General features: G+C 44.6%; 1 protein-coding gene across 1 annotated transcript in view; it reads left to right on the top strand.

Moving 5' to 3' along the window:
• LOC311144710 (high affinity 3',5'-cyclic-AMP phosphodiesterase 7A-like) overlaps window positions 1-14611 on the top strand; it is a 34073-nt gene that overhangs the window by 10836 nt on the left and 8626 nt on the right. Inside the window, exons 2-3 of the mRNA XM_084180807.1 lie at window positions 9936-9996; window positions 13840-13929. Coding sequence (XP_084036933.1) covers window positions 9936-9996; window positions 13840-13929 — 151 coding nt within the window. The remainder of the gene's footprint in view (window positions 1-9935; window positions 9997-13839; window positions 13930-14611) is intronic.

Genomic DNA, 14611 nt, shown 5'->3' with positions numbered 1-14611 from the left:
GAGGGAGCTGAAAGTCTGTATTGCCCAGTGACAGCCCCGAAACCTGAAGGATCTGGAGAAGGTCTGTATGGAGGAGTGGGCCAAAATCCCTGCTGCAGTGTGTGCAAACCTGGTCAAGACCTACAGGAAACGTATGATCTCTGTAATTGCAAACAAAGGTTTCTGTACCAAATATTAAGTTCTGCTTTTCTGATGTATCACATACTTATGTCATGCAATACAATGCAAGTTAATTACTTAAAAATCATACAATGTGATTTTCTGGATTTTTGTTTTAGATTCCGTCTCTCACAGTTGAAGTGTACCTATGATAAAAATTACAGACCTCTACATTCTTTGTAAGTAGGAAAACCTGCAAAATCGGCAGTGTATCAAATACTTGTTCTCCCCACTGTACATGTGGGTAGAGTTAAAGTGACTATGCATAAATAATTAACAGAGTAGCAGCAGCGTAAAAAGGATGGGGTGGGGGGGCAGTGCAAATAGTCCGGACAGCCATGATTAGCTGTTCAGGAGTCTTATGGCTTGGGGGTAGAAGCTGTTGAGAAGTCTTTTGGACCTAGACTTGGCACTCCGGTACCGCTTGCCGTGCGGTAGCAGAGAGAACAGTCTATGACTAGGGTGGCTGGAGTCTTTGACAATTTTGAGGGCCTTCCTCTGACACCACCTGGTATAGAGGTCCTGGATGGCAGGAAGCTTGGCCCCAGTGATGTACTGGGCCGTACGTACTACCCTCTGTAGTGCCTTGCGGTCGGAGGCCAAGCAGTTGCCATACCAGGCGGTGATGCAACCAGTCAGGATGGTGCAGCTGTAGAATTTTTTGAGGACCCATGCCAAATCTTTTCAGTCTCCTGAGGGGGAATAGGCTTTGTCGTGCCCTCTTCACGACTGTCTTGGTGTGTTTGGACCATGGTAGTTCGTTGGTGATGTGGACACCAAGGAACTTGAAGCTCTCAACCTGTTCCACTACAGCCCCGTCGATGAGAATGGGGGCGTGCTCAGTCCTCTTTTTTTTTTCCTGTAGTCCACAATCATCTCCTTTGTCTTGGTCACGTTGAGGGAGAGGTTGTTGTCCTGGCACCACACGGCCAGATCTCTGACCTCCTCCCTATAGGCTGTCTCATCGTTGTCGGTGATCAGGCCTACCACTGTTGTGTCGTCGGCAAACTTAATGATGGTGTTGGAGTCGTGCCTGGCCATGCAGTCATGGGTGAACAGAGAGTACAGGAGGGGACTGAGCACGCACCCCTGAGGGGCCCCCGTGTTGAGGATCAGTGTGGCAGATGTGTTGTTACCTACCCTTACCACCTGGAGGTGGCCCGTCAGGAAGTCCAGGATCCAGTTGCAGAGGGAGGTGTTTAGTCCCAGGATCCTTAGCTTAGTGATGAGCTTAGAGGGCACTATGGTGTTGAATGCTGAGCTGTAGTCAATGAATAGCATTCTCACGTAGGTGTTCCTCTTGTCCAGGTGGGAAAGGGCAGTGTGGAGTGCAATAGAGATTGCATCATCTGTGGATCTGTTGGGGCGGTATGCAAATTGGAGTGGGTCTAGGGTTTCTGGGATAATGCTGTTGATGTGAGCCATGACCAGCCTTTCAAAGCACTTCATGGCTACAGACGTCAGTGCTACGGGTCGGTAGTCATTTAGGCAGGTTATCTTAGAGTCCTTGGGCACTATGGTGGTATGCTTGAAACATGTTGGTATTACAGACTCAGTCAGGGACATGTTGAAAATGTCAGTGAAGACACTTGCCAGTTGGTCAGCACATGCTCGGAGTACACGTCCTGGTAATCCGTCTGGCCCTGCGGCCTTGTGAATGTTGACCTGCTTAAAAGTCTTACTCACATCGGCTACGGAGAGCGTGATCACATAGTCATCTGGAACAGCTGGTGCTCTCATGCATGCTTCAGTGTTGCTTGCCTCGAAGCTAGCATAGAAGTGGTTTAGCTCGTCTGGTAGGCTTGTGTCACTGGGCAGCTCGTGGCTGTGCTTTCCTTTGTAGTCTGTAATAGTTTTCAAGCCCTGCCACATCCGACGAGCGTCAGAGCCAGTGTAGTACGACTCAATCTTAGTCCTGTATTGACTCTTTGCCTGTTTGATGGTTCGTCGGAGGGCATAGCGGGATTTCTTATAAGCGTCCGGGTTAGAGTCCCGTTCCTTGAAAGCGGCAGCTCTACCCTTTAGCTCAGTGCGGATGTTTCCTGTAATCCATGGCTTCTGGTTGGGGTATGTACGTACGGTCACTGTGGGGACGACATCATCGATGCACTTATTGATGAAGCCAGTGACTGATGTGGTGTACTCCTCAATGCTGTCTGAAGAATCCCGGAACATGTTCCAGTCTGTGCTAGCAAAACAGTCCTGTAGCTTAGCATCTGCGTCATCTGACCACTTTTTTTATTAACCGAGTCACTGGTGCTTCCTGCTTTAATTTTTGCTTATAAGCAGGAATCAGGAGGATAGAGTTATGGTCAGATTTGCCAAATGGAGGGCGAGGGAGAGCTTTGTATGCGTCTCTGTGTGTGGAGTAAAGGTGGTCTAGAGTTTTTTTTTTTCCTCTGGTTGCACATTTAACATGCTGGTAGAAATTAGGTAGAAAGGATTTAAGTTTCCCTGTATTAAAGTCCCCGGCCACTAGGAGCGCTGCATCTGGATGAGCGTTTTCCTGTTGATTTATGGCCTTGTACAACTCATTCAGTGCAATCTTAATGCCATGACAACGAATGAAAATGCCAGGGAGGAATTATTGTGACCGGGTAGGAACCAAAGTGTTGGTCAGTGTTTCCTAGGGGACCTTATGATCTTTGGCTACATTAAATGTGTTCTATTAGTTACTTCATGTAGCTAACATATTCATGCTTCGCCTCATCTTTGGCTTTAGAAGATACTGTTGCACAAACAACATGCTGATTTAGGCCTACACCATCACTTGTATCGGGCTGTATAGCTAGCTACATTTGTTCTGACTCAGTACATTTATTAGATAGCGATCTAGCATTAGCGGCTAACACGATTTAGCCACAACTTTCTAAGAAAAGACAAACCAGCTGTTTGCAGATTGTAAAAAAACCCACAAGATAATAGTGTAATTATAGAATGCTTGTGGATTTGTATTAAGACGCAAAGTAGAAACCGCATCATTGTCATCAACATTGTTGCATGTGCTGCATTGACCATGCAGACTGAACGCAAGTGTCTACTGGTCGAGCAACGACAAATGCGCTCTTTGAGTGACGGGGCGGGGCTAGTTCCGTGTGGAAAGCGGCATGGAGAGAGCGCGGAGTGGTATGACTCAAGTAGCGGATTACATTTAAAAATGGACGTTACACACATCGTATCCCATTTAACAAACCAAACATTCAAATACCGTTATAGAAGATGAAGTAAAAACCCAAATCGGTCTGTGTATACACTGAACAAAAAATATAAACGCAACATGTCAAGTACTGGTTTCATGACCTGCATAAAAAAAAATCCCATAAATGTTCCATACGCACAAAAAGCTTATTTCTCTCATTCTGTGCACAAATTTGTTTAAGTCCCTGTTAGTGAGCATTTCTCCTTTGCCAAGATAATCCATCCACCTGACAGGTGTGGTATATCCAGAAGCAGATTAAACAGCATGATCATTACACAGGTGCACCTTGTGCTGGGGACAATAAAAGGCCACTTTTAAAATGTGCGGTTTTGTCACACAACACAACGCCACAGATGTGTCAAGTTTTGAGGGAGCGTGCAGTTGGCATGGTGACTGCAGGAATATCCACCAGAGCTGTTGCCAGAGAATGTAATGTCTATAAACTGCCTCCGAAGTCGTTTTAGAGAATTTGGCAGTACGTCTAACCGGCCTCACAACAGCAGACCACTTGGTGGGGTGGGAAACCTATTCTGATTGGCTGGGAGAACAGTCTATGACTTGGGTGGCTGGAGTCTTTAGAAAATGTTTAGGGCCTTCTTTTGACACCACCTAGTATAGAGGTCCTGGATGGCAGAGAGTTCGGCCCCATTGATGTACTGGGCTGTACGCACTACCCTCTTTAGCAGCTTGCGATCGCATGCCAAGCAGTTGCCAAACCAAGCGGTGATGCAGCCAGTCAAGATGCTCTCAATGGTGCAGGTATATAACTTTTTGAGGATCTGCGGGCCCATGCCAAATCTTTTCAGCCCCCTGAGGGGGAAGAGCCATTGTCGTGCCCTCCACGACTGTGTTGATGTGTGTGGACCATGATCATTCCTTTAGTGATGTGGACACAGGAACTTGAAGCTCTCGACCTGCTCCACTACAGCCCCATCGATGTGGATGGGGGGGGCGCTCATGCATGGTTCAGTGTTGCTAGCCTCGACGCGGACATAGAATGTATTTAGCTCGTCTAAAAGGCTCGCACCACTGGACAGCTCGCGGCTGGGTTTCCCTTTGTAATCTGTGATAGTTTGCAAGCCCTGCCATATCGAACGAGCGTCAGAGCCGGTGTAGTAGGACTTGATCTTGGTCCTGTGTTGACGCTTTGCCTGTTTGATGGTTCATCGGAGGGCGTAGTGGGATTTCTTGTAAGCGGACAGATTAGTGTCCCGCTCCTTGAAAGTGGCAGCTCTAGCCTTTAGTTCAGTGCGACTGTTGCCTGTAATCCATGGCTTCTGGTTAGGATATGTACGTACGGTCACATCGACGTCATCGATGCACTTATTAATGAAGCCGGTGACTGATGTGGTAAACTCCTCAATGCCGTCGGATGAATCCCAGAACATATTCCAGTCTAGTTTAGCACCCGCTTCATCAGACCACTTCCGTATTGAGCGGGTCACTGTTACTTCCGGTTTGAGTTTTTACTTGTAAGCAGGAATCCGGAGGATAAAGTTATGGTCAGATTTGCCAAATCGAGGGAGAGCTTTGTATGCGTCTCTGTGTGTGGAGTAAAGGTGATCTAGAGTAATTGTATTTATTTATTGCCTGGAATTGCACAGGTGACATGCTGGTAGAAAGGTAAAACTGATTTCAGTTTTCCTGCATTAAAGTCACTGGCCACTAGGAGCATTGTCTTGTTTGCTTATGGCCCTATACAACTTGTTGAGTGCGGTCTTAGTGCCAGCATCTGTTTGTGGTGGTACACAGCTATGAAAAATATATAACTCTTGGTCAACAGCTTATCTTGAGGTATTCTAACTCATGCGTGCAGAACCTCGAGACTTCCTTTATAACAGACGCACAATCTCACATGAACTTCCCCGATGCCACCGTTGTGTCCTCCTGATGTATAGAAAAAAACAGCTAGATCTATATTTACCATGTCCTTGTTCAGCCACGACTCAGAGAAAAATAGGATATTACCGTTTTTCAGATCATGTTTAATAGGATAGTCTTGAACGGAGCTCATCCCATTTATTCTCCAGTGATTGCACGTTCGCCAATAGAACGGCGGGTAGAGGTGATTTATCCATTTGAGACATACAAAGGGTATCGTTACAGAGGTTATGATCTCCTCTCAGAGTAAAATAATGTAAATGTGTTTTGTTATCCATATGATATGACCAATTTTAGTTTATTCTTTTTTTATATGTTGGACCAAACCTCAAATGCAAATAGCGAGTTGTAACTGCTTGTTGCCAGATAGGTAGAAGATCAACTTCAGTCATTGTTGTGAGTGGCAGGGGGAGGGGCTTGGTGTCTGTGTGCGTGTGGGAAGGCTGTCCTCAGCTAGAACCCAGTGTTTTTACCACTGACCTCATGAGGAAATCGGGTTTTATCACTGAGGGTCATTTCCATTCAGAAGGATCCATGAGCACCAACGTGAAGTTCATAGGCGCATTTCAAATTGGGTGTCAGATAAAAGCTGAGTCCATTTTGTAAAAATAGGATATAAGTATTTGATCCCCTGATGATTTTGTACATTTGCCCACTGACAAAGACATGATCAGTCTATAATTTTAATGGTAGGTTTATTTGAACCGTGAGAGACAGAATAATAACAACAAAAAAATCCAGAAAAATGCATGTCAAAAATGTTATAAATTGATTTGCATTTTAATGAGGGAAATAAGTATTTGACCCCTCTGCAAAACATGACTTAGTACTTGGTGGCAAAACCCTTGTTGGCAATCACAGAGGTCAGACGTTTCTTGTAGTTGGCCACCAGGTTTGCACACATCTCAGGAGGGATTTTGTCCCACTCCTCTTTGCAGATCTTCTCCAAGTCATTAAGGTTTCGAGCCTGACGTTTGGCAACTCAAACCTTCAGCTCCCTCCACAGATTTTCTATGGGATTAAGGTCTGGAGACTGGCTAGGCCACTCCAGGACCTTAATGTGCTTCTTCTTGAGCCACTCCTTTGTTGCCTTGGCCGTGTGTTTTGGGTCATTGTCATGCTGGAATACCCATCCACGACCCATTTTCAATGACCTATCAATTAGTTTTTACTGATATCAATTTGTTTAATTAAGTGATTCAAACTCAAATCCGTTACTCTTTTAATTCGTTTTTTTATTTTACTGATTTGGTAAAGGAATTTCTGCAATTGAATTGGCTAGAATGGGAAATCGTAGTAGTCACAAACCACAGTTTTGTTCACAAGTTTGGACAGTAGAGTACTGTACTGTACAGTACAGTACACAGTAGTGCACACTAGAGTTGAGTACACTATAATGTACTGAACTCTACTCTACTGTGCTGTACTTTTGTTGTCCAAACTTGTGAAACATAGACATCTATGATTGGTTCAGATTTGTTCCGGTCTGGACCAACCAAATCTGGTCTTGTTTGGGGGCAGAGCTCATTTAAACCAGACCGGAACAGTGTGTAGAATAATACCCAAATATGCAAAGGAGGATATTGCATATTTTATATCTTTTTTTGTGTACCTATTTAGGATACAACACCATGAAGCTAATGACATTCATATCCATAATTAAGCATTTCTGTGTAGTACAGATCAGGGGTCCATGATGAAATTCCGTTACTGGGTGTAAATCCACTTCACTTAGTGTATTTCAATAACCAAAAGAGGTTTTTCAAAGTCAGTGTGTCACGTCATAGCTGACATCCCATTCTTTCTGCAAATGACGTTAATTTGAAGCAGCTATTTAAGAGTTTTTGGAAAACATGGACACAAAAAAAAAACGGAGGGAAATTTTACAGAAATTCTGTTACCAAACTTTGCATCTGCACAGTTCTTCCAGTAAATGTATTTTTGTAAAATCGTCAGTGTAAATTGTTAAAAGTAGTCCTTGTTCATTGTATGGTTTGTTAAACCTTGAAATCAATGGGTTTTGTTTGGCACACCTACATTGTAAGTGAAATTGCCTTGGGGCTAAAACAGGGAAGTGTGTGTGGATGAGCTTTGACCAGGCTCTGCTTAACACCACTTTAAAGGCCTGAAGCTGCTAGACTTGGCATCAATGATCATTCACAGCGCTGGGGAGCTGTCTGCTTGGGTTTAGATTTAGCTTCAAGTACACCTACAGTAGTGTCAGCTAGGCTACACATGAGATCAAACTCAATGCTGAAAAAAGTGTCTAGATGCGTTACACTTGAATTATGTCTACAAACGTTTGTCTTTGTTTACTTAAACCAAAACGGTTCTCCAGGCAAAAAAGGTAGGTTTAGGACACACCTTTGTTAGTTTGTTCACAGTTTCACACAAGTAAATGACAAACTACAGACACTAACCTGATCTCTATGGTTTCACATGGCCCAGGGTTGACGCCTCAGTCCAGTCTGACCTCTAACCTTAGACCTACAAACCCAGTGACCTTGGAGAAGTTTCCTGACCCCGGCCTGAGGGGGGCCTGGTAATCCTGCCAGTTGGCTGCTAACTGACGTGATGAGTGACAGTACAGGCCAGATTAGACAAGCCGGCAATAGATGTCACCAAAGGGAGGAGGGAGGGGGAGGGGTGTGTGTGTGTGTGTGTGTTAGTGATATATATGCACTAGTTTGGGGTCTCTCTGCTTATGGTTATGCCTGTCTGTTTATCTTTGTATGGGGTGTGTGTGTGTATTCCTCTGCACATTTAGCTGTGACATTGACAAAGTGACCATACTAGCACACGTGCCAAACCAATGCTGTGTGTTGTGTACAGTACGTGTGTATTCAGTGTGTGTTTGCACTGAGGTGTGTCAGGGCAGGTGAGGATGTGCCAGGCTGTGAGTGTTGTGAGTATGGTGCTGTTCTGTATACAAAGTGGCCATAATAGCACACGTAACCCCCCCCCCCCCCCCCCCCCCCCCCCGCCCACACACAGGGTGGATATTACTCACGCTAAGCGGCGGTGCTGTGTGTAAACACACTGCACCACATATTACCTACCATGACAAGCCTGTTTGCCTGCCGGTCAAATATTAGCCTCGGATTGGCCGCCGCCGTCATGTGACCTTAGAATTAGAAGACACTTAGGGTCAGAGGGAGACGGACACACCCAGAGAGATAGTGTGTGACGGTTTGGTGGTGACGAACCCTGATCCTTATCTGGGTTTATCAGTTGTTACAGTTGGATGTGTGTGTGTGACAGTGGTTGTTAAACTTGTCAACATAGCCCTGTTAGAGGATTGTTTTTCAGATGGGACCACTCCCAGTAGGACCAGGCTATAACAAGCTGCTTAGACATGTTGTTAATAATAATAATTATGTAACCTTCAGTTGACACCCGTAAGCCTCAATAAATTGCTGTTTTCACGGCCTCTACACTGCATTGTGGGAGAATATGGCTTCAAAGCGTTTTGTTTTTCATTTGAGAGGAGAGCCCAGAGGGGATGAGCGAGGGAGGGAGAGAAAGAGACTGAGTGCGGGAATGGTAATGGATAAAAATCATGAATGTAAATGAGGCTGAGCCGATTGACGTCATGGGCCTGAGGGGTGTGTCCTCTGTGGACACCCTGGCTGGCTGGATGGCCAGGGGAGAGGGGAGCCCTATGGGGAGACTAGCTCCGGAGACACTCTGTGTGGTGCAAGGGGAGGTGAGCCAAAGCCGTGCCTGAGCGTCTGTCTGTGGGTGACAGCAGGTTGAGGATATCCCCTGGTTAGGTCCTCTCTTATGTTACTGAAACCTGCTGATTAGGGCCAGGCACCAATGTACACCTACACACACACACACACACACACACACACACACACACACACACACACACACACACACAGGATGATCTAGTATTGTCCTAGGTCTACGTTTGTGTGCGTTTTAGACACAATGTTTGACTTCTCCTCTTGGCTATATGAATACTCTTACCCTCTCAGTCTGTCAGAAGGAATGCCTGGTCTGTCGGTCGGTGGGGTTGTCTCACTTTCTCTTTTGCTATTTGTGTGTGGTTGTCTCCCCCCCCCCCCCCCCCCCCTCTCTTTCTGTCTTGCGTGCTTTGTAAGCCTAGAGTGTCTATGGAAGTGTGTGCGAGTGTCATCTGCTGCTGTCCTAATCAGCAAGCAGCTTTGCTCTATCGTCACGGTAACAAGGAGCCTATTACTGGGGAAATGAGGTGTGATTAACTCTAAGGTTTTACCAGACGGACATCTCAACTCAGTCTGTCTGGCACAGCATGTTCCCCTACACATAGTACAGAGCTTCCCACACCATATACCGCACCAGCTCTCACACACTACACATGCACACACACGCATGCATATATCATGTGTACACACACACACTCTCGCTGTGTGAGTGTTTGCGTGTGGGTAGGTACGCAGCATGAATGTTTCTCACACTAGCTGATAAACAGATGGAGTGTGTGTACCATCAAACAGATGACAGACAACTTGTGAGCCTGTGAGGAAATCCTTTATCAGTTGAACCCAAATGACTTTAGTAGACTGTAGGCCACCACTACTTGGATTATTAAAGTGTTTTAATGTCGTTGCATATTTCTCTGGTGCTCTTCTGATTTGCCAATGTCTCTGAAGCATAAATATTAGTTGAAAACATGTTTATTTTTTATGTTCTCTTTCCTCTCCTTCAGAGACGAGGGGCCATCTCATATGACAGCTCAGATCAGACTGCTCTGTACATTCGTATGCTCGGTAAGTATTGCCCCTGTCACATACAGTACACAACAACTAGCATTATGCTAGGTAAGTATTGCCCCTGTCACATACAGTACACAACAACTAGCATTATGCTAGGTACGTTTTGCCCACTGTTACATACAGTACACAACAACTAGCATTATGCTAGTTACTGTAAGTACTGTCCCCACCCACACTCACTCAGCAGCACCACCAGCAGTGTTGTTCTAGCACAACTACCATTCCAATACTAGCAACTATAAGTACTGCCCACTGTCCCTACATTCAGAATGAACAGGCATCATCAGGCCTCTAGATTGCACATCAAGGAAAGGGTTTAAATATAGTTAGTAATGTTTTTGTCATATTATATAGCTTAAGTAACAACGTGAGAAAGTGATAAATAACGTGAGAAAGGGATGGATAAATAAATTGAGAAAGGGATAGAGGAATTCAGGCAGACTGAGAGGAATGCAGAGGGACTCACTGCAGACTCTCTCGTCTGGTCAATCCCTGATCTCATTGATAATCTCTCCATCACATAAGGCTTAAGTCATGTCTGAGGCCAACCAGGCCAGCCGTTGGTCCACAGTATTAAGCCTTTCTTTGTATTTTGATCAGATTTACTGAGGCATAGATTTAGTTCTGTGTCATACTGGGCTCATAGGCCTGTGGAATGTTCTGGGTCCTCTGTGTGGATGCCAGGAGTCCACTCTACTGTGGTTGTTGTTTGTAACAGTCTGTCCTGTCTTGTTGGTCATGTACATATGTATATTCTATGTTGTCTGCACTGCCACGTAACAATTGGGATAATAAGGTTTATGGAATTGAATTGGATTTAGCCTTGCCTATCCCGGAGTCACAGTCTAGCAGACCAAGACAGATTAGACCTTATGTGCGGCCACATGGCCTGTTCTGTTGTCATGGGAGAATATATACAGTGGCTTGCGAAAGTATTCACCCCCTTGGCATTTTTCCTATTTTGTTGCCTAACAACCTGGAATTCAAATGCATTTTGGGGGGGGGTTTGTATCATTTGATTTACACAACATGCCTACCACTTTGAAGATGCAAAATATTTTTTTATTGTGAAACAAACAAGAAATAAGACAACTGAACTTGAGCGTGAATAACTATTCACCCCCCCCAAAGTCAATACTTTGTAGAGCCACCTTTTGCAGCAATTACAGCTGCAAGTCTCTTGGGGTATGTCTCTATAAGCTTGGCACATCTAGCCACTGGGATTTTTGCCCATTCTTCAAGGCAAAACTGATCCAGCTCCTACAAATTGGATGGGTTCCGCTGGTGTACAGCAATCTTTAAGTCATACCACAGATTCTCAATTGGATTGAGGTCTGGGCTTTGACTAGGCCATTCCAAGACATTTAAATGTTTCCCCTTAAACCACTCGAGTGTTGCTTTAGCAGTATGCTTAGGGTCATTGTCCTGCTGGAAGGTGAACATCCGTCCCAGTCTCAAATCTCTGGAAGACTGAAACAGGTTTCCCTCAAGAATTTCCCTGTATTTAGAGCCATCTATCATTCCTTCAATTCTGACCAGTTTCCCAGTACCTGCCGATAGAAAAACAACCACACAGCATGATGCTGCCACCACCATGCTTCACTGTGGGGATGGTGTTCTCAGGGTGATGAGAGGTGTTGGGTTTGCGCCAGTCATAGCATTTTCCTTGATGGCCAAAAAGCTCAATTTTAGTCTCATCTGACCAGAGTACCTTCTTCCACGTGTTTGCCTATTGTTTTCTTTAAGCGATGGCTTTTTTCTGGCCACTCTTCCGTAAAGCCCAGCTCTGTGGAGTGTACGGCTTAAAGTGGTCCTATGGACAGATACTCCAATCTCAGCTGTGGACCTTTGCAGCTCCTTCAGGGTTATCTTTGGTCTCTTTGTTGCCTCTCTGATTAATGCCCTCCTTGCCTGGTCCGTGAGTTTTGGTGGGCGGCCCTCTCTTGGCAGGTTTGTTGCGGTGCCATATTCTTTCCATTTTTTAATAATGGATTTAATGGTGCTCCGTGGGATGTTCAAAGTTTCTGATATTTTTTTATAAGCCAACCCTGATCTGTACTTCTCCACAACTTTGTCCCTGACCTGTTTGGAGAGCTCCTTGGTCTTCATGTTGCCTCTTGCTTGGTGGTGCCCCTTGCTTAGTGGTGTTGCAGACTCTGGGGCCTTTCAGAACAGATATATATATATATATATATTGAGATCATGTGACACTTAGATTGCACACAGGTGGACTTTATTTAACTAATTATGTGACTTCTGAAGGTAATTGGTTGCACCTGATCTTATTTAGGGGGCTTCATAGCAAAGGGGGTGAATACATATGCAGCCACCACTTTTCTGTTATTTATTTTGTAGAATGTTTTGAAACAAGATATTTTTTTCATTTCACTTCACCAATTCTGACTATTTTGTGTATGTCCATTATATGAAATCCAAATAAAAAGCAATTAAAATTACAGGTTATAATGCAACAAAATAGGAAAAACGCCAAGGGGATGAATACTTTTGCAAGGCACTGTACACAGGGCCAGGAGTTTTCCAGGAAATACTCTGGGCCCTTTTTTATAACCTACAACTGGCCAGGTCACTGTGTGACCTCACTTCCTGTCTGGTGGAAGCCATGATGGTTTGTGCTGCAAATAGTTTGTGATTTAAGTAGTATTTTCTGATAAAATTCTGTTGGAAGATAATATTTTTTATTTTACACGGATTACTGACCTCTTCAGTAGTTCAAACATCTCAAGAAGACAGTCTAAATGACTATTTCCTTAACTCAATGACGTAACAATTGATTTGCTGCTACTAGCGTTCCCCTGGTTAGCTCTAGCATTGGGCCTACTTTGAGAGCATGTGTTTTTGTGGAGTTGGTGGATATTACAATTCTTAGTAAGAGGTGCAGCAGCATCCCAGTTCAGGACATTTAGGCTATTTGCCAGGGCCTGTGATCAATTACTAAGCCAGTCTGATATGGTAATGTGTTGTCATACAGTGGGTTTAAAAGCATTAAAGCGTAGAGGTCAGGGCACATTGCTAATCAACTGTCTGACCCATATTCCCCCGACGTCAAGGCCCGCTGGCACGCAGAATGGGAAAATGTGACTCACCACATCTCATCACATATTTTAAACTCACAGCTCACACACAGACAGACACAAAATGACTTGGATGTGTGATTGCATGTGTGTGAGTTTGTGTACATCATACATACCCTTGTATATTTACATTCAATCTGTGAATGCTGTGTAAGCTATATGTGACCATCCTTTAATGGTAATTCCCAGTTTTGCTATTTTGCTAGGGGCTTGTGTTATATTCAAACAGCTGTTCCCAAGTAAGTAAAGCTGGTGGGAGTGGGACTGTACTGTATGACTGATCTGCTGTACAAATCAGTACTGAAGCGCTGCGTTAGTCTGTCAGTCTGACTGTACTGCTGAATGACTCATCTAGAAGACTAGTATTGACTGGGTTGCCTGGGCCAGTACCATAGCAATACTCAGTGTTCACCTCGGAGTATGAAGCACAAACCTGTCTACTGTACTCTACTGTATGCTGCTCCTAGCCTGTCTTACTACTAATACTAGTGATACTGTAGCCTTGCCTGGCACTGCATGCTCAGCTATCAGCTGTTCCTAGCTCTTTTAGTGATCTACATGCTGCTCCCCTTTGAAGAATGAGGGAGAGAGCGAGAAAGAAAGTGTGTGTGAGGAGAGTGCATGTGGGTGAGTACAGCATGTTGGTGACCGTGTGTGTGTGTGTGTGGGAGAGCTCTTTCTCCACTATGTTACATGACTCTTGAGGACGTGTGTGTGTGTGTGTGTGTGTGTTGTTTCCCTCTAGGAGATGTTCGTGTGAGAAGTCAGGTAGGATTTGAACCAGAAGGAAGAGGTTCCTACCCGTACCTGTGCATCGACTTCCGGACCCTACACTGTGAGTATGAACCATGACAAAAACCTTCTTTCCTCACTGGCCTCCTTAGTAGTGCTAAGTACTGCTACTAGCTATCCACACTGAAGCACCAAAGGAAGGAATGCCAGGGCCCATTATTAACAACAGTCATATAGTTTGACTGTAATCCAAGAAATAGTATCTGTGTACATATACCCAGTCTGTTGCTCAATTCATGCACTTGGTAATGACATACGGTATGAATTTTCTCTAGTTACCCTCACTGATCAGTTAAGAGAGAGAGCGGGCACCCGCATAAATACAGCCCTCTGTGGGTACTACCTGTCTTAACTCAGATCTGCTACACCAGACAGATTGACTGACCGATGTTGGTGCATATCTTATTTATTTCACACACTGATTAGTCACCCTCGCCATCTAACAATCACTGTCTTTGTGTAAATAAGCCAACCTGAAGAATCCTTATGTGACTGAGCAGGGTTGGGGTGCTATTCTAGTTCAGGAAGTGGAGTGATATTTATTTCGGTCACAGTCTTGTAGAGAAAATACTGTACAATTTTCTATTCAATGAAATTGAATGTCAATCTCCTTAATGTTTTAAATTGTTTAAAAAGCACGACTTGTGACTGGTGTGTGTGTGTGTCCAGGCAGTAGTGTAAGTGTGTGTGTGTCCACCCTCGGGAAGTAGTGTTCATAGTCGACC

The sequence above is a fragment of the Coregonus lavaretus genome (genome assembly GCF_964263955.1).
Source record: "Coregonus lavaretus genome assembly, chromosome: 2".
Lineage (NCBI taxonomy): Eukaryota > Metazoa > Chordata > Actinopteri > Salmoniformes > Salmonidae > Coregonus > Coregonus lavaretus.
This window is presented reverse-complemented; position numbering and strand designations above follow the sequence as displayed.